At 47.9% G+C, this 25,284-nt stretch overlaps 2 protein-coding genes across 6 annotated transcripts in view; one reads left to right on the top strand and one right to left on the bottom strand.

The window, feature by feature from the left end:
* LOC116942294 (alpha-aminoadipic semialdehyde synthase, mitochondrial-like) overlaps nt 1-23,728 on the bottom strand; it is a 56,803-nt gene extending 33,075 nt beyond the window's left edge. The window contains exons 1-3 of one of the 4 annotated variants that reach the window (XM_032954011.2): nt 23,405-23,728; nt 22,911-22,996; nt 1,014-1,136 (exon numbers count right to left, since the gene is read on the bottom strand). In XM_032954011.2, coding sequence (XP_032809902.1) covers nt 1,014-1,136; nt 22,911-22,996; nt 23,405-23,503 — 308 coding nt within the window. In that variant the 5' untranslated portion in view covers nt 23,504-23,728. Of the gene's footprint in view, nt 1-1,013; nt 1,137-22,748 lie in introns of all 4 variants that reach the window. The other 3 variants (XM_032954014.2, XM_032954012.2, XM_032954013.2) reach the window with 3 other exon arrangements.
* Nucleotides 10,662-21,738, top strand: LOC142924589 (uncharacterized). 2 transcript variants are annotated; one of them, XM_076067120.1, is made up of 5 exons: nt 10,662-13,449; nt 16,532-16,669; nt 17,716-18,220; nt 19,005-19,186; nt 19,545-21,738. In XM_076067120.1, the coding sequence occupies exons 3-5, from the start codon at nt 17,749-17,751 to the stop codon at nt 19,791-19,793; spliced, it is 903 nt and encodes a 300-aa protein (XP_075923235.1). In that variant the 5' UTR covers nt 10,662-13,449; nt 16,532-16,669; nt 17,716-17,748; the 3' UTR covers nt 19,794-21,738. The 2 variants fall into 2 exon arrangements, with proteins under 2 accessions (XP_075923235.1, XP_075923234.1); XM_076067119.1 differs by lacking the exon at nt 10,662-13,449 and having other exon boundaries at nt 15,628-16,669.
* Nucleotides 23,729-25,284: the final 1,556 nt, after the last annotated feature.

Raw genomic sequence — 25,284 nt, 5'->3', positions numbered from 1 at the left:
TCGTCTATCTCTTCACACACAGTGACCTGTCTATCTCTTCACACACAGTGACTTGTCCATCTCTTCACACACAGTGACTCGTCTATCTCTTCACACACAGTGACTTGTCTATCTCTTCACACGCAGTGACTTGTCTATCGCTAACTCTCCCTGTACCTACTTATACCGTAATCTCCACTCTGCTAACGCTAACTCTCGCTATCGTTATTTATTGTCCTATGGGTTCGGCTCTCAATCTATTTCCCACTAACAATTACTGGCTTCCACTCTTCGCATCTCTCTCTCTCTACCCGCTGCTGTCTCCACTTCTCGCCAACTCTCCCGCCGTCCAAATCACCTAGCGTTTTTATCCCCTTTCCAATCAGCCTTAATTAATTGCCACGTGCCTCGCTGGCATTTTCCCGCCAGCTCCGAACCTGTCCAACGCCCCAGACTCCGTGACACAACCACTTAACGCTAACAGCCTCTCGACCAATCACAGCCCTCGTCCCTTGACTCCCTTAATTACTGTGGCTTGTTTACGCCACCCGTGACTTCATCACCTGCCCGACCTTACATGACCCACACTGTTTGTATGTACTGTATATGGCCAATTTACCCATGTGTATTTTCTACTCCACTACACATTTATGTTAATGTATGTATGCATTTTAGTAATAAGTAGAGTCTAAATTATCTTATACAACCCCATTAATATATAATATGCCATATAAAATATCGTTTCTTATACTCTGGAACGGATTATTTCCTTTCCCTTTATTTCTTATGGGAAAACTTAGTTTTGTATTCGTCATTTTCGGTATAAGTCATCCTACCTTCTAGAACGAATTAACGACTTATACCGAGGTACCACTGTACTTCCTATGACATCACAATTTTATCAAACCTGAAATATCAGAAATGTCTTGGCCTAGATGATTTCATCTTGTGGATTAATCTTGAGAATGAGGAACGCGCCCCTGATACACCGCTGCACGTGCTATAGTGAGCAGAGTGCGAGCTGTGTGCACCACCTATGGTGACGACGGTGGCCCCGTCCCGGCTCAGGTAGTCCAGCACGGGCCCGGCGATGTAACCCGAACCCAGCACAAGAACACGCTTCCTGGACGCCATGCTGCTGCCCTTGTAGTTCACAACTATGCAGCACACAGCACCACCAGAGAGACACACACGCCTGTTACCATCTTGTATTCGTACCCAAGATGATTAATGCACCTCCGATTAGCACGGTTGGCTACATACATTGCGAAAGAAGTTCAACATAAATACACATACTATGCGCCACACCTCACATTTGCACGATTGGCTATGTACGGTGCAAAATAAGTTCTACATTACTTACAAACATGATTTCCACGCCTTCTCAACTGCCAGCATATTGCATCATCATCAGGATTCCGACTCAACAATGAAACTCCCCAACCTGACTCAATGTGGCTGCTGGCAGTCCTTAACTTAAGAATAACCCGACTTATGAACACCCGCACTTACGAACCAGCTTCCATGAAATAGAATGTTTACATTTGTAATGGTGTTATTTCACGCAGACAACTTTTTTTCTGCTGCGTCATTTTTATTCGAACAAAACTCCTCACGTGCAACACCACGCAACTCCGTCGCAACCCTCCCGCTTGCGCTGCTCGCCTCACTCCACTCTCTCTCCTAGCCTCTCCACTGCTAGCCTGCTCTCTCTCCTAGTCTCTCCACTGCTAGCCTGCTCTCTTTCACTCTCCTAGTCTCTCCACTGCTAGCCTGCTCTCTCACTCTCCTAGTCTCTCCACTGCTAGCCTGCTCTCTCTCTCACTCTCCTAGCCTCTCCACTGCTAGCCTGCTCTCTCTCACTCTCCTAGCCTCTCCACTGCTAGCCTGCTCTCTCTCTCACTCTCCTAGCCTCTCTACTGCTAGCCTGCTCTCTCTGACTCTCCTAGCCTCTCCACTGCTAGCCTGCTCTCTCTCACTCTCCTAGCCTCTCTACTGCTAGCCTGCTCTCTCTCACTCTCCTAGCCTCTCCACTGCTAGCCTGATCTCTCTCTCTGCTCGTCTCTCCGCTGCTAGCCTGCACTCTCTCACTCTGCTAGCCTGTCTGCCACGTTCTGCTCGCTCCACTCTCTCTCTCTCTCTGCTAGCCTATCACTACACACTCTGGTAGCTTCCCCCTGTACACTCTGCTAGCTTCTCCACTGCTAGCCTCTCACTATATACTCTAGCTTCTCCACTGCTAGCCTCTCACTATATATTCTTCTAGCATCTATACTGCTAGCCTCTCACTATATATTCTGCTAGCTTCTCCACTGTTAGCCTCTCTACTGCTAGCCTCTCATTATATACTCTGCTAGCTTCTCTACTGCTAGCCTTCACGCACTCACACTTAGGATTCCGCTAGCCTCTCTACTGCTAGCCTGTCTGCCCTCGCCTCTCCAACCTCGCCCTTGCCTCCAGTGGGGGGGGGGGGGGTCAGCCATCACAGCTGGAGGGGACGAGGTGTCGAGAGCGGGGCCCTGTACTTCTCTTGTGTTCACTCTTCTTTTCACTCCAACCAACTCAACTCCCTGCCTCACACGTTGCGGTATTTATACTGGTAGGAAACGTAGTGGGCTGGAAGCCCAACCGGGTTTAATTCACAGGAGGCAGGGGATTAATTGTGTATGTCTGTGGATGTCTGTCGACGTGGGAGGGGTGGGGCTGGGTGGAGAGGGGAGGGTAGGGAGGCGCTGGGTGGGGAGGGGAGGGTGGGGAGGGGCTGGGTGGGGAGGGTGGGGCTGGGTGGGGGGTGGGAGGGGTGGGGCTGGGTGGGGTGGGGCTGGGTGGGGAGGGGCTGGTCACCCCGTGGTGCCCTTATAAAACTCAACGTTTAACCTACTCACGCCGGCTTGTGCCTCACAGTCGGGCATATTTGCGGAATACACCACGTGGTGCCGCCGTTGACCCTGGCCATTGACCGAGCAACCCAACGTTCCTACCAGCTCCCTCCGGAAGCTGTCATCGCCTCAATCTGCAGACTCTGAGACGCCTACACCGTGTCTGCATTTGCAGCCAGCCAATCACCACTATGCATCTTAATTGGTCACCTTCTCTGGTTGCTGTCTCTCTTTTTTACGATCAGAGGAAACAAGAAGATGCTCGGTGTAGTCGACACTTTGCTTCATTCATCATTTCGTTTTTTTAATTGCTTTGTTTTATGTAACCCCCCCCTCCCCTTTTGAATGAAAGATTTCACGTTCTGCTCTCCTTACCCCTTCCCTCTCTTTCTACTCCCTCTCTGCCACCCCCTCTCTCTACCACCTCTCTCCCTACTCCATGTCGCTCTCTCTCTCTGCACCTGTTTGCCCTGACGTGACTTCACTGTCCGCGGCTCACACGTGCATGCACACTCTTTGCAAACCCCCGCGCGCATTACTCCACTACACATTGACTTAAAACTCGCACTTAAAATTGTAACCACGGAACTGTTTTGTTCAGATCCTCCGTGAGCTGTAATGAGTCTCGCGCGGTGAGTGAGTGCTCGTGCATGTGTAGTGTAGCGGTCCGCACTACGCTGCACTACGAATCTCACGACCGGGGTTCGATTCCTGCTTACGGACAACACCAGTGTCGATTACCTGAACCGGTCCTGGGCCTCCCCCAGGTCGACTCAGCCTCAAATGAGTACCTGGTGCAGTGTTTAGTAAACATTGCCAGTGGGGAGACAAAGGCGGCCGGGCGTGGTTCTGATCAACCCACCCCCTAGTGTGCCGTTGCTGGCCTTCATAGGTGCTCGCTAACAGCACTTGCCCCAACAGTCTGTTAAGGCTATATGGGGGATATTTGTCTTGTACGCACGTGCTACGTGTTTGCGAGCGCGCGCCCGTGTGTGTATGGAGCGGTCGTGCAAGGTTTAGCACGCTGCTGTCCCAACCTGCCCACCCGAGTTCGACTCCCGCTCACGACCAACGCCAGTGACGATCATCTGAATGGGTCCTGGGCCTTCCTCTAGGTCAACTCGGCATCAAGTTAGTAGCTGTGTAAAGAAGCTCCCTTCGAGACGGCCGCTTAGAAGGGTTGAAGGTCGATATGGCTCCTTCACAGTCAGCCCCCCCCCATCTACCCTGTTGTTCTGCACTCTTGTCGTTCGCCTCTTGGCATTCTAACACTGGTTGAGACTAGGCCCTAGAGAAGGTTGCTGTCTCTGATGTAGACCAATACGTTTCAAAGACAATGCCATCCACTATAAGAGCATGTTTTTGTTTCCACGGTCACCACGAGTACGTGTGGTTAATGCAGACACGATTCCTTGCAAAAAGGCTTCTGTTTAGTATTTGAACACCTGTTCAGTGTAAACATCGCCACTGGGTGGCCGTCACTGGTGCCTGGACATGGTCGCTGCCCATTCTACCCCTAGTGTGCTTGTGCCGGTCTTCATAGGCGCTGCCTTTCAACAGTCTCTTCAAACTATACAGTGAGGGGAAAAAAGTATTTGATCCCTTGATGATTTTGCACGTTTGTCCACTGACAAAGAAATGATCAGTCTATAATTTTAATGGTAGGTTTATTTGAAGTGAGAGACAAAATAACAACAAAAAAAATCCAGAAAAACGCATGTCAAAAATGTTATCAATTGATTTGCATTTTTATGAGGGAAATAAGTATTTGACCCCCTCTCAATCAGAAAGATTTCTGGCTCCCAGGTGTCTTTTATACAGGTAACGAGCTGAGATTAGGAGCACACTCTTAAAGGGAGTGCTCCTAAACTCAGCTTGTTACCGGTATAAAAGACACCTGTCCATAGAAGCAATCAATCAATCAGATTCCAAACTCTCCACCATGGCCAAGACCAAAGAGCTCTCCAAGGATGTCAGTGACAAGATTGTAGACCTACACAAGGCTGGAATGGGCTACAAGACCATTGCCAAGCAGCTTGGTGAGAAGGTGACAACAGTTGGTGCGATTATTCACAAATGGAAGAAACACAAAATAACTGTCAATCTCCCTCGGCCCCGGGCTCCATGCCAGATCTCACCTCGTGGAGTTGCAATGATCATGACAACGGTGAGGAATCAGCCCAGAACTACACGGGATGTCTTCTTCTTTGGTTCTTTCGGTAAAGTCACGTAGAATGAGAATAAAATAATAAATTGATAAAATAAAATAACACAATAATATTTTCACGACGTTTCGGCCACAACACAAGATTCTACGTGACTTTACCGAAAGAACCAAAGAAGATGAATCATTGCAGTCACGAAAGCTTTAAATCGAAACGGGATGTCTTGTCAATGATCTCAAGGCAGCTGGGACCATAGTCACCGAGAAAACAATTGGTAACACACTACGCCGTGAAGGACTGAAATCCTGCAGCGTCCGCAAGGTTCCCCTGCTCAAGAAAGCACATATACATGCCCGTCTGAAGTTTGCCAATGAACATCTGAATGATTCAGAGGACAACTGGGTGAAAGTGTTGTGGTCAGATGAGACCAAAATGGAGCTCTTTAGCATCAACTCAACTCGCCGTGTTTGGAGGAGGAGGAATGCTGCCTATGACCCCAAGAACACCATCCCCACCGTCAAACATGGAGGTGGAAACATTATGCTTTGTGGGTGTTTTTCTGCTATGGGGACAAGACAACTTCACCGCATCAAAGGGACGATGGGTGAGAACTTCCTTCTCTCAGCCAGGGCATTGAAAATGGGTCGTGGATGAGTATTCCAGCATGACAATGACCCAAAACACACGGCCAAGACAACAAAGGAGTGGCTCAAGAAGAAACACATTAAGGTCCTGGAGTGGCCTAGCCAGTCTCCAGACCTTAATCCCATAGAAAATATGTGGAGGGAGCTGAAGGTTCGAGTTGCCAAACGTCAGCCTCGAAACCTTAATGACTTGGAGAAGATCTGCAAAGAGGAGTGGGACAAAATCCCTCCTGAGATGTGTGCAAACCTGGTGACCAACTACAAGAAACGACTGACCTCTGTGATTGCCAACAAGGGCTTTGCCACCAAGTACTAAGTCATGTTTTATTTAAATACTTATTTCCCTCATTAAAATGAAAATAAATTTATAACATTTTTAACATGCGTTTTTCTGGATTTTGTTGTTGTTATTCTGTCTCTCACTGTTCAAATAAATCCACCATTAAAATTATAGACTGATCATTTCTTTGTCAGTGTGCAAACGTACAAAATCAGCAGGGGATCAAATACTTTTTTCCCTCACTGTATGGGGGGTCGTTGTCATTAGTGTGTCTGTGTGCGTGCAAATGTAATGGCTCATACTCTTTGGTTCTATTCGGTAAAGTCACGTAAAAAACAACAAAAAATAAAAAATTCACGACGTTTCGGCCACAACACAAGTGGCCTTCATCAGGTGAAGGGACCAGACTGTCTAGAAGACAGTGCTGGAGTGAACACAGCCAAGCTCAGACCTTTAAGCTGTGTGAGAGGAAGCAGAGCGCCTTGACAAAGGAATTAGCATTAAAAATAGCATTTAATTGGCGGACTCAGCATGATGAACGATGTAGAGGGGGGGGGGAGCATGTGCAGACCAGCGATGGGGGGAGGGGGGGGAGTTTATATATTGATGGTGTGAAAAGGGAATTTAAGCAGCTGCGAAAGTTTGGGATACCACTACTTGAAAAAATATACTGTACCATTGAAAATTTGTTTAATGTTTGGTTTGATTCAGAACATCTTTCCAATGGTTGCTTAATTCGAAACCATCCTCTCGGTTGAAATTGTGTCTGTGTTTGTAAATCTGAATTGCCTCGTGAACAAATCTCTGATGAAAACCCGTGGGTTTGCAAAGAACCTTGGAATCGGAGAAAATTATATCGTGATCACCCACAGTGTTGTAACAGTGATCAGCTACGGCAGAAGAATTCGTTCTGCCGTGTTTCAAATCTGATTTGTGCTCGCGAATTCGGTCAGAGACATGTCGTTTCGTCTCCCTGATATAGCAGTCACCACAGGTGCAGATCAATTTGTAAACTCCGGGGTACTGTAAGTCAGGAATGACATCCTTCACGGAAGGGATCAGGTCACCGATTTTGTGTATTGTATTGAACCGGACCAAGATCTTGTGTTTGTTTAGAATTTTGGAGATCTTTTTAGTAACACCTGCTATATATGGTAGTGTGATGGTTTTGATTGGAGTATCAATTGGTTGTTTCTGTATGGAGGGAGAAACAGCTTGGCGGATGGTAGAGTCAGAATATCCATTCCTTTTTAGGGCCAGATGTACATGTTTTAATTCACTGGTCAGGTGGTGTTGGTCCGAAATGCAATGAGCCCTGTGGTATAACGTTTTGATGAGATAATTATTTTGCGTCGGGTGGTGGTGGGAATCAGGTTTCAAGTAGGAATCTATGTGGGTGGGTTTCCTGTAGACAGAATGTCCCAATGAGCCATCAGGTCTCCTCTCAAACAGAACATCCAAGAATGGCAGCTTGCCATCTTTCTCCACTTCCATGGTGAATTTGATGGTGGGGTGTCTGTAATTAATGTGGTCTAGGAAAAGGTTCAAAGCCGGGAGGCCATGTGGCCAAATGATGAAAGTGTCGTCTACATATCTCTTCCACAGAGAAGGTCTGAGGGTGGAAGTCTGGATGGCGTCTGATTCAAATTTCTCCATGAAAATATTGGCTATCACTGGTGACAAGGGGGATCCCATGGGGGTACCCTCATTTTGTTTGTAGAAGGAGCCATTCCAAGTAAAGTAGGTATTGTTGAGGCAGTGCCTAACCAGTGCAGGTGTATCGGGGTCTAGTCCATGTTGGACCAAATTTTCAATTATTTCAATGGTATCAGGTACTGGGACCTTGGTGAACAAAGAGACCACATCGAAACTGACAAGGATATCGTCAGGGGACAGTACAACGTCTTTGACCATAGAGACCAATTGGGTTGAGTTAAGTACTGCTGAGGCGGTCTTGCCAGTGAAAGGCAGCAAGGTATCTGACAGAAAACGGGTTAGTCTATAGGTAGGGGAGTTGATCGTGGATACGATGGGTCGTAGTGGGGTGCCTTCTTTATGAATCTTGGGAAGACCATAGAATCTAGGGGGTCTTGCAGCAGGTTTTAGGGAGGAACGTTTAGTTGGGTCGATTATGGAGGTCGAACTTGTGATGATCTTGTTGGTTTTCATCACTAGGCTATAAGTAGGGTCATTTTTTATTTTTTGAGTAACTTCCATCGTTAAGCAGATTCTGGATTTTGTTGTTGTTGTATGAATCTTTATCCATAATTACAGTAGTGTTGCCTTTATCGGCTGAGAGGATGACTATATCACTTCTGTTTTTTTAAATTCGCGAGTTCAGAGCGTTCATTCTTGCTGTTACTAATGGGTTTCTTAGCATTCCTAAGAATAGTGGCTATTTCAGCTCTCGCAACGTCTGCTTGGATGTGTCCTACGCCTTTGAGGGCTACATCGACCTGAGAGATGATATCATCTACTGGTATGTGTTTTGGGGTGACAGCAAAATTTAGCCCTCTAGCCAGTACCGTTTTCAGATTGTCCGAAATCGGGGTGCTACTCTGATTAATGACGATTTTGTTGATGTCTAGTTTTGTTATATGTGGAACTGGGTTCTTCTTTGATAGGTGGTTGAATTTAGAAATCAGGTTAGCTTTACATTTGACTGACAGTGAATCAGCAGAAGAAGCAGTCACGTTGTCTAAGTGATTCCAATCAGAAGGTGACATTTTTTGTGTTAACATTAAATGAGCTTGTAGGAGAGTCCTGTCTAAAGCATCGAGTTCAAATCGGAGTAGCCTTATCCTCTCTGAGATTAAAGATAGGCTGGCCTTAAACATAATCTGTTTAGAATTCGAAGATACAGCAGCAGAAATTAGTGTGAAAGCGATGGGTATTACCTTGTGATCACGTTGAGCTGTGACTTCTTGTCCCGTTTTTTGTTAAAAGCTCTAACAGATATGTGAAAGCCCACCCTGTAGAGGTTATCAATTCTAGATTTGAAGCTTTCGTGACTGCAAGGATCCATACTCTTTGGTTCTATTCGGTAAAGTCACGTAAAAAACAACAAAAATAAAAAAAAATTCACGACGTTTCGGCCACAACACAAGTGGCCTTCATCAGGTGAAGGGACCAGACTGTCTAGAGGACAGCGTTGGAGTGAACACAGCCAAGCTCAGACCGCGACCTTTAAGCTGTGTGAGAGGAAGCAGAGCGCCTTGACAAAGGAATTAGCATAAACAATTAGCATTTAATTGGCGGACTCAGCATGATGAACGATGTAGAGGGGGGGATCATGTGCAGACCAGCGAGGGGGGGAGGGGGGAGTTTACATATTGATGGTGTGAAAAGGGAATTTAAGCAGCTGCGAAAGTTTGGGATACCACTACTTGAAAAAATATACTGTACCATTGAAAATTAGTTTAATGTTTGGTTTGATTCAGAACATCTTTCCAATGGTTGCTTAATTTGAAACCATCCTCTCGGTTGAAATTGTGTCTGTTTGTAAATCTGAATTGCCTCGTGAACAAATCTCTGATAAAAATCCGTGGGTTTGCAAAGAACCTTGGTATCGGAGAAAATTATATCGTGAGCACCCACAGTGTTGTAACAGTGATCAGTGGGTGGGTTTCCTGTAGACAGAATGTCCCAATGAGCCATCAGGTCTCCTCTCAAACAGAACAGTCTGGTCCCTTTACCTGATGAAGGCCACTTGTGTTGTGGCCGAAACGTCGTGAATTTTTTATTTTTTGTTGTTTTTTTACGTGACTTTACCGAATAGAACCAAAGAGTATGGATCCTTGCAGTCACGAAAGCTTCAAATCTACAAATGTAATGGCTCATTGCACTCCTTCCGACAAGCCAGAAATCAGGACTCAAAGTAAGTGAAAATAAAACAGATTTTAGATTTTCTAATTACATACCCTGTCAACCAATACGGTTTACCGTATGGTTTATCCGTATTGGTTGACAGGTAAATTGAGTTTTCAGGTCCATATGGCGTACAGCCATTTCAATACGGGCAAAAATAAACTCCTTAAATAATACTTTTTTTTTAAACCAACGGTTTTATTTTAAAGTGCGATAAAAAGTAACAAATATATTTTTTTCAGCCGTCACCAGCTGATCAGAATATTTTTGGACATTTGTGAGAAAAAAATAAAACCGTGGGGCGCTCCTTTAATATCTTTATGCATAATGAGTTTCTTTAGAATTTTTGAGTTTCATAAAAGTTTATTTGTGTGACACAATGTATGTCAAAAATATTTAAAATCATTAGTAGTTGAAAGGAAATGTTGATAATGACGTAATTGCTGTGAAGTGTAGAACATTTACAAGTGTTTTGAGTATAATTACGAATTCCATATTACGAGCTTTTTCTACTCGTATCCGTGTTGAACTGCTTTTTTAAGAACAGTTGACTGCAAAGTGATCAAAAGTAAACCTAAACCCATTCTCTTTTTCTCACCTTCCTATGGCAACTTCTATTCTTGGTGAAAGTAGTTTAGTCGAAGGGAAGATAAGTACATATTTGACATGTCCATGTAATTACTAAATATAGATTTCTAGCTTTACTACCCCGGCTTCGCCTGGGACTTGGATTCACCACGCCCGGCCGCCTTTGTCTCCTCAGTGGCGTTGTTCACACACCACACCAGTTACTCGTTTGAGGCTGAGTCGACCTAGGGGAGGCTCAGGACCAGCTCAAATAATCGTCACCGGTGGTGGCCATGAGCGAGAATCGAACTCGGGTCGCCGGGTTCGTAGCGCAGCGTAGCGCTAACCACTACACCACCGCTCCCCCCACACGCACACAGACGCGCGTCCATAGGTACACATACACGCGCTTGCTGCAGACAACTTTCAGGGTGCGTAGGGCAGTAAACGACTCAAATAATAAACCAATGCTGCGCGAAGAACGCTTTAGACCTGCAACACATTTGTATGGCACTTTACTCACGGAGGGTTGGGGGGGATGCGTGACATCAGCAGGCACACTGCGTAATGCTTCTGCATGCGGGTGACATCACAGATGTGACGTCACAGCTCACTTACTGTGCAAAATATATCCATTATTGCGCTTCCCCCCCCCCAAAAATACAAAAGTCTATTTGATACTTGTTGCATGGTGTAGAGTCTGGAAACTACCCACATGCCAAATTTCAAGTTTGTTGCATGTCGGGAAGTATGCTAAACATTTCGGACAAACATTCAAAACTTTCCCTTTTACATATGTAATAAGAGAGCGCCATCTCCTGCATTATTGTGGGGGCTACATTTACAGATTGATAAGAGTCCACGTATTATCCATAGTAAGGATTCTATCTGGGGGAAAGGTGAATGGGCGGATTTGGCAGAGAAGCCTCTGGAACATTCTCCAAGGTTCCAAGAGGGGCGTGGCCAGAGGCGGGGCTTAGCCTCCAAGGAGTGAATATAAGCAGGGGGTACAGCAACGTTCAAGGTCGGTGTTTGAAGATCGAAGAGGAGCTCCCCCCCGCTGCTGCCCCGCCATCTCCACCTGCCACGTGGCGGCTCGACCTCCAGCCGCTCAGCCGCTCCCTAGCGCGCCGCCAGCCAGCGGTGCGTTAGCGAGTGGGGTGAGCGCCACGTGGCGTGGGGCAGCGCAGCCACGAGAGTGGGTCGACATCCGCGGAGAGAGAGTGAAGTGGCTGTACCGAAGATTTAATAAATACCTTGAGTTTACATATCGTGTCGGAGCCACTTATTACAGTGGTCTCAGATAGTGGACTTTTTCTGGTGGTGTTTTACTTAAGAGTTTGTATCATCTCCATATCGAAGGGGCCGAGTGTCGGGTGTGCCCGACGAGCTGGGGCGAGCGTCTGCTGACGCGGGTCCTCAGGAGAGTGTCTCTGTTTCGCCCCCAGGCGTCGCACATCTGATGCCTCGCACGCGGCTGCTCGTGTCGGCCTCGCGTGCTCGGAAGGCCAATGACCCTATGACCCGGCCTACTGCTCTGCGTGAGGAGCCGGCTTCGTCGGGTCGATTTCCTGCTCCCCCCAGCCCTCCCAAGGCGGTCAAGCCCAACCGGTCTGGAGGACTGGCGTCACGGACTCGTTCAAAGACTCGATTTGCGTGATCCCGCACATTGCACACTCCCACACCATCATGGGCTGTCGCGCTCGCGTGAGTCATGGCCAGTATTTGGCTGATCCTGCTCACCATCAAGCTCACGAGCGTTGTTACACATTGTGGGTGGGAGATGTTGATTGTCAGGATTCTGTGCGCCGTAGTTGTCAGTTCGACAGCTTGTTATTTTGTGTGTTGTTGTCATGTGTATATATTGTACAGTTGGGTTGGGTTATTTATTATTGCCTTGTTATGTTGTTGGAGCACACTGGTTGGTTGTTCTGTTAAATTACGTCGGTTTCTTAGCAGCCGGGATGGCTGGAAGCTACGTAGGGGGGGGCGTGATATAGTGACTATACTCATCACTGTATGGTGCCGGGGCTTGCAAAGTCACGGCCGGTAATGTCATTACGGGCAGCCTGGATTACGGGCTGCAGTACCAACCCTAGCGGTGGTTGGGTGAGCGCTGGTTAGTGTGGAGGCACCGCAAGCAGTGTGCGATACCGGCTCCCAGAGAGGGAGCGTCAGCCAGCCAGGGTTACTCTGGGGCATGACACTCTGGCTGACCTGTTGTCACGTGACCTGACGATACTGGAGGGGGGCCACCAGTGGACAGGGGCCGAGGGGTGGTCACGTGGTCCCGAGGGGCTCTCGGGAACATTCGAGAAGGAGCTCGAGAAGCCTGGAAGGTGGGCGGGGCTAAGGGCGGAGCCAGCCCCAGCCCGGGAGCATATAATGAGAGCTCCGTGAGGAGTTCGGGGTTCTTCAAGTGTTGGTGCTGGAAGATCCACGTCAGGGAGAAGAAGCCTCTCGCCACGCAGTCCGGGACCCAGCTTGTGGTCCGGACCGGGATAGCAAACCGTGTCTAGTTCAGCCGTAGCATGGTTAGATGGGCATTCGAGACCCGAGTGTAGATTGTGTTGTGTTACTTGTTAATGCGGAATAAATAGTTTTGCTCCCAAGATAACGTCTGCGACTCAGTTGGACTCACAACACTAGTAAAGTACACCGATGTATTGGAGAGTAACGAATTGTCATATTTTGTTTACGTGATAAACTCTTACTAATTGGCTGTGTTGGGTGGTGCCGGGTTAAACGACGCATTTATATTTACGTGATCTAACCCAAAAACCCCCATTATGGATAAAATTGGTCGCAAAAGCCTACTACGTGTGGAAATGTAGTGACTTATCAAGGTTTTACCTCTTGGTCTGAATCCTGCTTCGTGGAGTTGACACTGCAAGTCACTGTCACAGCAACCCGACCACTTGACTCCTGCACTTTGCACTCCACTTCCAATGTGACAATTACTCATTAACAACAATCACTCATTAACCCCCAGCCACGTGTAGTTTTCACCTCGGCTTGTACGGTGTGAGGGCTGCTGAGCTGTCAGAGAGCTTGCCAACTGAATACAGGTAAACCATACCATACGATTTACCCGTAATCTTGTACAGGGAAATTGAGTTTTCAGGTCCATAAGGCATACATACGTTTCAGTACAGGCAACAAAATGTGTTTTTGTCTATATGTTTACGTGTCTTCCTTGTAATGGGACTTTGTAGGATGACTATTGAGATTTATAAGGGCACGGGGTGACCAATAAGGTCTGAATTGGTCAGTAATAAGGTAGGCAATGATAAGGGGTTGACAGATATGCAGTTCACTCCATGTGTGTAGTTTTAATCTCGAGATTACATTTCAAGGCGGTGACATTTAATTACCGCCTTGACCGACTTTCAAATAAAGATGAGTAAAACGTCACTGTATAACAATATGAATAATTCATCACCTTAATCCCATTACAACCGAACACTTGTATATTTGGAGTTTGCATCTCTCTCCCTGTGGTCGCGTGGATTTGTTCGCCAGGTCCTCCAGATTTTCCCCCTCGACATTTAGAAACATACGTTTAGAGTATTTCCATAATTTTGCTGTTATAAATGTCCACATGATAAGCAACTTTGTTGAGCTATCATTTGTGGCCAAATCGCAATTTGAAAAAGCTCATATGTTGGTGGGCTTTACCCGCTTAAACACATATTCTATGGTTCTTTCAGTAAAGTCACGTAGATAGAAAAATAATAACAATAAAATAATAAAAATGAAAATAAAGTGAATAAAAAATAATAAAATATCACGACGTTTCGATCGCAACACAAGCGATCGAAACATCGTGATATTTTATTATTTTTTTATTCACTTTATTTTCATTTTTATTTTTTTATTGTTCATTTTCTATCTACGTGACTTTAACGAAAGAACCATAGAATGTGAATTCCTGCAGTTACGAAAGTTTTAAGTAAAAATTTAGATCAACATAGTTTACTTTTATTTGTATATTTTATTAAGTGATTTTTTACTTTTCCTATACTTTGCACTCCTATCATGTTTTGTATTTGTTGATATAACGCTCTGACCTGCCCCGACTGAACATCTGTGAAAGAGCTGTATAGCTAATCGGATTCCTCCTGCAGTATAAATACAGTCCAGTAGTTCATCGATAATTGTTATGCGACGGCTTAGTGAGGAAGGGGACGCCGGATTTTAAAAAACACCGGATGACATCTTTATTTTAAATAGCTTATTTTATTTTTCAATGGTTTTATTTAACTTTACTCCTATGTTTGTCGTGGTCAAATCTTGTAATCAAAACGTAGTCTACTTCCAATTCCAAATTTTGCACACGTACTCAGATCCGGAGACAGTGCATGTCTGTATCAAAATCGGCATCAATTAATCAATTAATTGCCTCCTTAAAAGCAATTAAGATGGACGCCTTATTAATAAAATATATATTTTTGTAGGTCAAAAACGCCATGGTCGCTAAACTCTTGAATCGCCTCGCCCAAGAACCAGGCGCCACGTGTCTCAGGCGCACCTGCTCCGTGTCAATGAGTTACGGGCACCCTCACTCCACACAAACAAAAGTTGTACATTGAAGATGAATTTATAAAGTAATCAATTAATTCAAGTAAGCGTTGATGTGGGAGCAGGCGCCACATCATTGACGTACTTGTCGAGGGTGAGTTAAACGAAGTTGTGAAAAAAAGTTATAAAACTTCATTCCTCTGTTTGTATGTCCTGGTCAAATCTTGTAATCAAAATGTCGTCCAGTTCCCGTTGTCCAATTGATCCCAAATTTTGCACATATACTCAGAGACAATGCATGCCTGAATAAAAATCGGCATCAATTAATCAATTACTTGTCTCGTTTCGCTCAATTAATATTTTGTATGGAAGCCTTATTCCACGAGTGCTTTGCGAACAGATTTTGTGAAGAAAAAAAACACATTAATACTAACGTAGGAGTCGAAAGTTCGAAACTTGCCCCGAACATATTCTTTTTGTACTATTTTTTTTTTTAAATCATTTTTTAAGGTAAACAGTCACATGAAATTATTTGGTGTCTTTACAAAAGTTGTTTATTATGATGTAGTGCACCCAATGGGACAATGCATGGATTGGGTCAGTGACGTCATTTTTGCACTAACCTCATTGAAAAAAATATTGTTTCCCTTCTATGTGACTTTACCAAAAGAACCAAGAATATGAATCCCTGCAGTCACGAAAGCTTTAAATCAAAAGTTATATCATTTGTGAAGATCATCAAATTCAGTGAAGTCTTCGGTCAATATGGCTTCCGTGGACAGGCAGTGCTCTTTATTATGGACATCTTTGAAGTTAGTGACACTTCCACGAGCAATGGATAATACTGGAATGGCCATCACAGAATATCTTGAGAATCTCAACATCACACGCGAATTCTCTATAAATCATGAACAAGTTTACAATGCACTCAATTAGCTAATTCGAAACAATCCACTTTATCGGGATGTAACAATCAACGAAGAAGCAAACATCGCTGATGTACATTCAGTTGCTATTCCTGCGCAACAACCAGTGCAGCAAAATCAGCTGCAAGAATCTTAAAATGCTTACATGGCAATCAATGAAAGATCTAGAATTGTTCGTGCTGCATGGCATCAAGCAAATAAAGATGTGTTTGCATGGGGCAATGCATGTGTTCAATGTTGTGCAATAGTATTGGCAAATATTGTAAGATCTGCTATACTGCCACCAAGCATATAGACCACAAACACATTGAACGTGATTGCGGGCGATGAAATGTATGAAACCATTCGATTGTTGTATTCTGAGGATCTAACCAAAACCATCACTTTACCATACATAGCAGGGGTGACCAAAAAGATTTCCAAAATCTTAAACAAACACAAGATCCAGGTTCGTTTCAAAACAGTACACAAAATCTGTGATTTAATCCCATCTCTAAAGGATGTGATTCCTGACATGCAATACCCTGGTGTCTACAAACTGAGTTGTGGTTGCGGCAGTAGTTACATTTGGGAAACGAAACGACATGTCTCAGACTGCGTTCGTGAACACAAGGCAGATCTGAAACACGGTAGGACCAATACCTCTGCCGTTGCTGATCATTGTTTTAACGCTGTGGGCTCACACGAAATTTATTTTTCCAAGACGGAGGTACTCTGCAAACCTACTGGCTACCTTCAGAGATTTGTTCAAGAAGCCATCCAGATATATAAACACAGACACAACTTCAACCGAGAAGATGGGTACAAACTGAGCAATCATTGGAAGGACATTATTAACCAGGTAAAATCTTAACTGACTGTGATGTTTCCATCTTACCTGCCTATGTCAGCTGTTATTTCGACTCTCTGTCTCTCTTTCTATGCCTCTCTCTTAGATCTCTCATGCCTTTGAATTGCACTCTCATGCTCGCATGTCCTTTGGATTGCATTCTCATGCTTTTGGGTTGCACTACTCTTCGATCTCACATTAACATCATGCTAATCTCTCACATTAACATAGCCACTTCCTTGCCCTCGTCCAGGAGGCCGCTCTCCTAGCTTACAGTTACATGCTAATTTCTCACATCAACATCACTTGCCCCGCCCACTTCATTATGACCCTTGGGATACACCCATTTCAAACCTTTTAAAACAGTCTGCCTCAGCAGCAGATCATGCTTTCCCACCTGATGATGGACGCTTGTGTTGTGCCCGAAACGTCGTGATTTATTTTATTTTATACCTACGTAACTTTACCGAAATAACCAAAGAGTATGGAATATCACGTATAATAATAAAAAGCCTAGTATTAAATTATAATACTAAGTTCACCATTGATCTGCAAATCTTGACGAGCCAATTATACTTATCAAAAGTTAAAACTTCCCAAAATAACAAATAAGTATTGAAGCAATTTAAACACACATGTCGACTTGATTATGATAGAAAAATTAAAAAAATAATCAAGAATAGCTAAAATAATTACAAATACTTGACAAATACCTTGTAAATAATTGCAAACAAATCTACTACGCTTTCACTATATTATTGGATAAGCAAAGATAGATTTTTAAATATATATAGTAATTAGATGCACATGTCATTTATGTACTTCCCTTCGACTAGTATACTCTGACCAAGAATAGAAGTTGCCATCGGAGGTTGAGAAAAAAATAATGCGTTTGGGTATACTTTGGATGACTTTACAGTCAACTGTTCTTAAAAAAGCAGCTGAACTATTGTGTGACCCGTCAAGAACTGTATGCCGTGATCTTCGCATGTAAACAGTTCCGGCCGTACTTGTATGGCAGAAAATGTCGGGTACGTACTGACCATTATGCCCTGCAGTTCCTCCTTACATTCAAGGAACCGCAGGGGCAGATGGCCCGATGGCTGGCGCAGCTGCAGGAGTACAACCTGCAGATCGAATACCGGGCCGGACGGACGCACGCAAACGCGGACGCCTTGTCGAGGCGGCTTGCGGTGTGCGCTGAGACGAGGGCGGAGGAAGCCTGCCCGTGCTTCACGGGGGGATGCTGCCGACAGGCAACGGCCCCCCAGGAGCGCGCTGGGACTAACCCGCCTCCAATGAGGGAAAGTACAGTATGTGCCACGGAGACCCCGGCAGGAGGAGCCAGGGACATGGGGGACCACCCGGCGGTCACGGAGCCCACACCCCGGGGCCCGACGGGCCGCTCAACCCCGCCCGATCGGATCCAAGAGGACGTCGGCTGCGCGTTCCCAGGCCTCGACGACGAGCAGCTGAGACAGACCCAGCAGCGGGACCCGGACCTGGCGGTGGTGGCAGCGGCCCTAAGAGAGAAGAAGAGCGCCCTACCGGGACCCTGGAGTGGTTTGTATAATCGGTTGTGCGTGCAGAACGGGGTGGTGCGAGAGCTAACCGAGGCCAGCCAGCCAGGGTGCATCTATGTCCCCGCCCAGGTGCGACCCCAGCTGCTGAGACTGGTGCACGACCACCCGCTCGGGGGCCATGACGGGGAACGGCGCACTCGGGAGACCCTGCGTCTCCAGTATCTCTAGCCCAAATTAGCACAAGACATGGCCGCCTGGGTACGGGGCTGCCGCACGTGTCAGCAATGCAGGCCGAAACCGGTGCGCTATCAGGTACCCCTGAGGCCGTTCCGTGTCAGTCGAACGAACCAGCTGGTTGGGATCGACCTGCAGGGGCCATTCCCACAATCCCACCGGGGCAACCGATATATTCTCGTAGCGGTAGAGTATTTCACATGCTACCCCGTAGCGGTGGCCATCCCCGATAAGACGGCCCTCGTGGTGGCCCGAACATTTGTGGAGCACTATGTACTTAAGCAGGGATCCCCGAACGGGTCATCACCGACCAAGGTAGTGAGTTCGAGGCCGAGCTGTTTTAGGTGCTGTGCCGCGAGTTCGAAATCCAGAAGGACCGAACCACGGCATACCACCCCCAGGCGAACGGTATGGTGGAGTGGATGAACCAGACCCTAGCCGGGAAGCTCAAACGCATGGCAGCCGCAAATCAGCAGGACTGGGACGATTACCTCCCCTACGCCCTGTTCGCCTACACCACCACGGTACACACGTCTACGAGACAGACCCGTTCCTAATGATGTTTGGCCGTGACTCTCGCCTACCCGCAGATCTGCTGTTCGGTGTCCCCCCGCCGCAACAGGAGGAAGGGAGCCGCCCCGTGGAGCGCCTAATTGAGACTCTGCGAGGAGCCAGGGGCCGGGCCTACCCGCAAGGAGAGGCCGCACACCAGCGGCAGGAGCAGGGCGCCCGACTTCGTATGGAGCCCCCCTTCTACTCGGCAGGCTCTAAGGTGTGGCTGCACACTCCTCGCGTCGGGGCCGGACAGGTGGGGAAACTAACCACCTACTGGCGGGGACCCTGGACCGTGGGGCAGCAGATCTCCCCCTGGACGGTGCTGATTCAGGGGGGAGAGAGAGGCCGGGAGATGGTGGTCAACGTCCGCCGATTAAAACCATGGAGGGCAGCTCCAGCGAAGGAGAACCCCGCTGCTCGAGTACCCCACACCCCCAATACACGGGGGCCTCGCGCGGTATATGGGCCCCACGGGGCCCCGAGCCCCGAGGGGTCACGGATCGGGCCAGGGGGGGGGGGGCGGGGACGACGGCCCCTAAACCCTGCCACCTCTGAGTTTGTCCCCCGGCCCGCAGGTACCGAGGACCGAGAAGAGCCGTTGGAGTGGAGGAGGAGACCGCCGCCGGAACCCCAAGAGATGGAGCCACCACCCCCGAGGCCGGCCACGAGGGCCGGGCGAGTCCCGCGGACCCCGCGGCGCTACCTCGTGGGGGCAACCCAGGCGAGGTGCTCCAGTCAACCCGGGATGGGGACTGGCACCTCGGGGGGCTGTGTGGTGCCACCGCAACGAAGCCGCTCCGTCGGAGCCGTGCCCACCACCGTGACGCCGCCACCAACGAGCGACGGGGCCGACGCTGCTCGTCCCTCACCACCCCCCACATGAACACACCCATACCCCCCACATAGAGCCCCGAGGGGAGGTCACCTGGCCGGCAGGTTTTCATCCAGAAGCCCCTCATGGGACCAAGCTTCACGGTTTCCTGTGGCCAGGGAATTGGGCGACCTACCCCGAGGCTAGTGTACATCACGGCGTCGTGACCTGGGGGGAAATTACATGGTCACGACAGGGGCTGCTGAGCCACCGCGGATAGCAACACCCACACTCAACACGGGTCAGCAAGCAAATAGAGAAAGGGGCAGGTAAGCGGACGTCGGAGAGAGCACGAATCCGATTATCAAAAGGGCAGGAAATCCCGGGGCCCTGATTGGATGGCAGGCCAGGGGGGCGGGGGCGGGGCCGCAAGGGTAGCTTTTGTTGTAAGGATGATAAAAGGGGGGTGAAACAGGCAGTGAAGGTCGGGGTTCTTCAAGGCATCGAGGTCAGCGAAGTGGTCGGCTAGCAGTTCGAATCGTCCGTGTGACGAGCCTCCAGCGCAGCCGGGCCCAGTTCTCCACGGAGACGACGTACAGCATCGCCCTTCCACAGCTTCCGGCGTATCAGAGTGGGAGTAAGAGTAAGTAAGGGAGAGGTAAGTGTGGGCTAATTAACCAGAGGGTAGAAAGTGGAGCAACAGGCAGGATAAATTGAGTCCCAGATCACCGAGGGATAGGTTAGTGTCTGCTGACCCACACAAACACACGGAGTTTAGTTGGTTTATTCGCGGGAATAAATCATCAGGAGAGGGTAAACTGTGTCGTGTGGTCTTCGTGAGTGCGAAGAGGGTGGAGTGCCTTGTGTTTGCGTGCATGCGCGGCTGTTTACACGGACTTTAAATCGGCTCAGAGGTGCCTCCTCCAATCAGAGGCGAGCGTATGGTGGACGCCCTTGCCCTTTGACCCCTGACCCCGAGTCCCTCGAGTGCGATTGGTGTACGGAGCCGGGCAGGTAGCGGCGTCGGGCTAGTTGGTGCCTGGGCACGTAGGGCGTGTGCGAACGGATCCCGGGGGTCTAAGCGCCAGCCGCGGACCATGCCTCGCACAGCAGCGGCGAAGGTAGGAGAGGCGGAGGGTAGCAACCCTCCCCCGAGTATAGAAGAGGAGAGCCTCGGATTGCAAGGAAGTGGGGATTCAGGGAGCAGCGGCCCCTACAATATGGCGTCAGAAGCGGTATGAACCCCCAGCGCGTTACCCCACGCAAAAATAAGGCATATATTCACCGGCCAGGGGACTCCTTCGTGGAAAGCATTTGCCCGCAACGTCATAGGGGCTAAAGAGATTAATGGGTGGACGGATGCGCAAGCGTTACGCCAACTTATTATGAACCTGGATGGGCGGGCAGCCGACTTTGTGGATGTCCTACCCGCAAGCGCGCAAACCCAGCTAGAGGAGCTGATGCGCCGACTTGATCTGCGTTTCGGTACGCGTGATGGGGAAGAGGCAAAGGCAGCCTTAGAGGCACGCCAGCGCCAACTCGGCGAGGACCTGTGTGACTATGCCGAGGATGTGCGCGCGCTAACAAAGACCGCACGCCCGGCGTACATGACTGAGGTGATTGAGGAGCTTGCCGCCGAGAAGATCCAGCGATACTTGGCTCGCACCTCGGATCGCAAGGAAGTGGGGATTCGGGGAGCAGCGGCCCCTACACAACTCCTTATGCATAAAAATATTAAACGAGCGCCCCATGGTTTTATTTTTTAGTTACAAATGTAAAATAATATTCTGATCAGCTGGTGACGGTTGAAAATACATTATTTTGAACTTTTTAGTGCACTTTAAAATAAAGCCGTTGGTTTTTAAAAAGTATTTTATAAGGAGTTTATTTGTGTTTAAAATGTGTTTTACTACTGTATATGAAATTGGCAAAAAAATAAACGTGCAAATCGACAAAAATATCCGATTGTAAAAAGTTATTGTATTTACTGGACCGTACTTTTCGCTCCAATCTGGAAGCCTGCACAGGGTGATGTACGTAGCTACTACTCCGCTCTTGTTTCAACACAACCACGTAGTTTGACGATCGCCGAACTGATGCAGCCTTTAGAACGGTGACACGCCGAATTACACAACGCACCTTTATCGCCGGATCGCACTGCGTATATTTTCAGTTGTTATGACTGTAGTTATTAGTCACGAAACAATGTATATATTTCATTGTTAAGTCGTATGTAGTGTATAATTTATACTCTGTGTAATGTTTCATACTGAAATCAAGCTTAGCTACTCTCTTTTTTTGTCACGCACATGGTGCCGATCGCCGAACTAGTTACACAGCCTTTGGAGCGGTTTTGCCGGATCGGCCCTGAGACCGCCGGATAACGTTGGAAGCAGCCGGATAATTTAATCGATGATCAATTGCCAATTGATTCTGTTCAAAGGGTCTCCAGAAAAGAAACGCCCTCCTCCCTTGCTCGCAAACCCTGAACGCCGAGCAAGCCTGAGGTGGTCTCCTCTTGACCCACCCGAGTGAACGGGGGCTGCTGCTTCGCTACCCCGCAGAGGACGGAGAGCGCCAGGGGGTGAGCAACTCCCCCCACGTGCGGGGGTGCGGGATGCGTCGGCCGGACCCCACGAGGTCGTCGTCGAGTCTCCAGCCCCCCCACCCCGAGTGGAGTCAGCTGGGCGCACTGACAAAGTTGCTGGCCAGCAGCAAGCGGCGTTGGCCTGAGAGTCTGTGTGTGCGTGCACTTGCCTCTACAGTCTGTTAAGGCTATATGGGGGATCTTTGTCTTTATCTGTGTGTGCGTGTCAGGCAGGGGGAGCGGTGGTACAGCAGTTAACACTCGACGCTACAAGCCTAGCGACCCGAGTTCGATTCACGCTTATGGCCAACACCAGTGACTTTTTTTTATCTAAATCGGTTCTGGGCCTCCCCGAGGTCGACTCAGCCTCAAAATGAGTACCTGTTGCGGTGTGGTAAACATCGGCGTGGTGCTGGTCACCAAGTAGCTTGACCGCAGTGGCACCGCGTCAGGGGGTTGTCGCCACCTCTTGGGACTCTTGGCCCGCACCTCTGAGCCTCACGGCAGGCTACGTATGGTGCAAAAGGCGGTCTACGTACGTACTCGGTGACAATGCTTGGCCGTTCTATTCCTTGGTCGCACGTTCCCTTGTGTTTCGCTCCGGTTTCTTGGAGTGATGTCGTGTACACCTGGCAATGTCCCAGGGGTAGGCGAGGTGATTTATAAATGTGTAGTGACGCAGTTAGAAGACACAATGGTGACTATACGCACCCTATGTGTGTGTACACTGTCTATTTTACACACAACCGTCTATCGTCGGCGGCACTATCCAGCTAGAACAGTTGGCAGGCTTATTCTATGGTTATTTCGGTAAAGTCACGTCGATATATTTTTTATTTATTAAAACTATCACGACGTTTCGATCGCAACACAAGCGGTCGTGACTTTACCGCAAGAACCATAGCATATGATTTCCTGCAGTCACGAAAGTTTTAAGTCAACAGTTGGCAGGCTGTCAAGCTCGCAATGTCCAGCGATGGTGAAGACGGCGGGGACGATGGTGGCGAAACAACAGCACGGCGAGGGGACCCACTTACAGCAGCTGCCCCGTGCTCCCGCTCAGGATTGCTCTGCCCTGTTAGGGCTCCCGGCGTGACCTTGGCGTGACCTTGCTCCGCCCAGATGGAACCCTCCATGAACTCTGCCCTCGTTGCATTCCCCCCGTGTATACTGTCGCCTGCTGACGTGTGTACTACCGTACACTGCAGTTACCACTTTCCGTCAGCAGGAGGCGCTATTACTCTACAAATAATATATGAGTCATTGGTGCATAATGAATCGTATGAATCTGCCAATATAAAATTACTATGATAAAATCCATATGGTAACCTAGAATCGTTATACAAGACCATTCTAAACCAATGTGATTTCCAAGAGTAACCAGCGAGTACAAACAAACAGCGTACGTTGCATTTTTTTATTCACTTGCAGTCATTTAGCTCATTAGGATACCTCACAAAATTGACAATTGGTTAATATACTAACGTAAAAAATTCATACATTTATTTCTCAGATCCATTGTGGGTCAGGCAAGAGGGTACTCCACTTCGGCATCGGTTGAAACAAAATTCAACAAGGGGGGTAACAGTAGCTAAAAAAAGGCTGAGAGCTACTGTGCTAGTGGATCAAGTTATGCTGAGGTGCCGTGAGTCAGGAGTGGCAGCAGGCCCCTTACAGCAAATCAAGCTGGGGATTTCGGCCATGGTCTCCTAGCTACTTAGAAAGTCCCACTTTGTAACTCTGCTTGGGCGATACTCCTGTCTCACTCTCCAGCCCAGGTTGTGATGAACTTGAACCAGGTAAGTTGAAACTTAAATTACTTCCTTGCAAACGTTCACCGTTCCACTTTCCAGCATAAGAAAATGTTGCACACGAAAGAGGAAGTCCCTTGGCAGTGGGAGGCGGGAGGGCATTGGGAACCCGAAACCTTGCCATCCCGAATCAGCTGTACTGCCAAGAGCACTCTCACCACTATGTAACTTGCATCTCAAACTTGCGTCATGTTGTTTCACAATCTCGTGTTGAAAATGATACGGTGTACAAAAATAGTCAAAATATTATCTTGTCGCGCCACTGGAATATAGCAAGCATTGAGCATGCAGTTTCTGCCTGGAATCCAGTTATCAATTCACTATAAACAATATAACTCATGAAAATCGCGTGAAAAAAATTCGGGAAGTTAAACTTATCCAAAAATGTGGCTTAGCACTTTAGTAACCCTTGTGTTACACGTAGCATTAAATAAATACAGTACAGTACAAGCATCCCTCGATTTACAAAAGGAGATACGTTCTTCAAAAACACGTGAAATGAAATTTCGTAAATAGGATAGGCTTTTCCCATTAATTAAATACAAAAAATAGGGATGTTTTCAGTACAGTCATTCCAACTGTCAACGTTAGCAGTCCCTCGGGGTTTGAGGATGACGTGGTGGCTCTTCAAGTGGCTGAGGAGTCCAATTCTGGATCCACAGATCTTTGGACATTTGGGGTCATGCGGTCCCAGGTGGAAGTGGGATCCGCAGTGCCGAGTTGGCTTTCTTTTACTTTTGGCGGCGATCCTCTTCGGCATCGAGACGTTGAGTCTGGAAGTGGGCCACGGCCTTGGTGGGGACAGCGGCGCCACTCTAGGCACTCGGCAGCTCCTCCCAGGCTGATGTTTCCGCGCTTCAGGGAGGACATGAGGGTGTCATTGTCCTCCCCATCGTCCGCTGCCCATTGGAGAGCTGAGAGAAAAGGATCTGGCAGGTACGGTGGTTCTCATGCATGCGCATGCAGTGGCCAGTCCATCGGAATTTTTTTAAGTATTGCCTCAATGCTGGCGGTGCCAGCTTGGAGGAGCCAGCTTGGAGGAGCACATTCGCATTGGTGCAGCGATCTTCCCACTTGATTCCCTGGATTTGGTGGAGGCAGTGCTG

The sequence above is a fragment of the Petromyzon marinus genome, chromosome 14, assembly GCF_048934315.1.
Source record: "Petromyzon marinus isolate PM22_M1 ecotype Great Lakes invasive population chromosome 14, UKy_Petmar_22M1.pri1.0, whole genome shotgun sequence".
Lineage (NCBI taxonomy): Eukaryota > Metazoa > Chordata > Hyperoartia > Petromyzontiformes > Petromyzontidae > Petromyzon > Petromyzon marinus.
The sequence above is the reverse complement of the archived record's forward strand: the minus strand, read 5'-3'. Positions and strand labels throughout refer to the sequence as shown.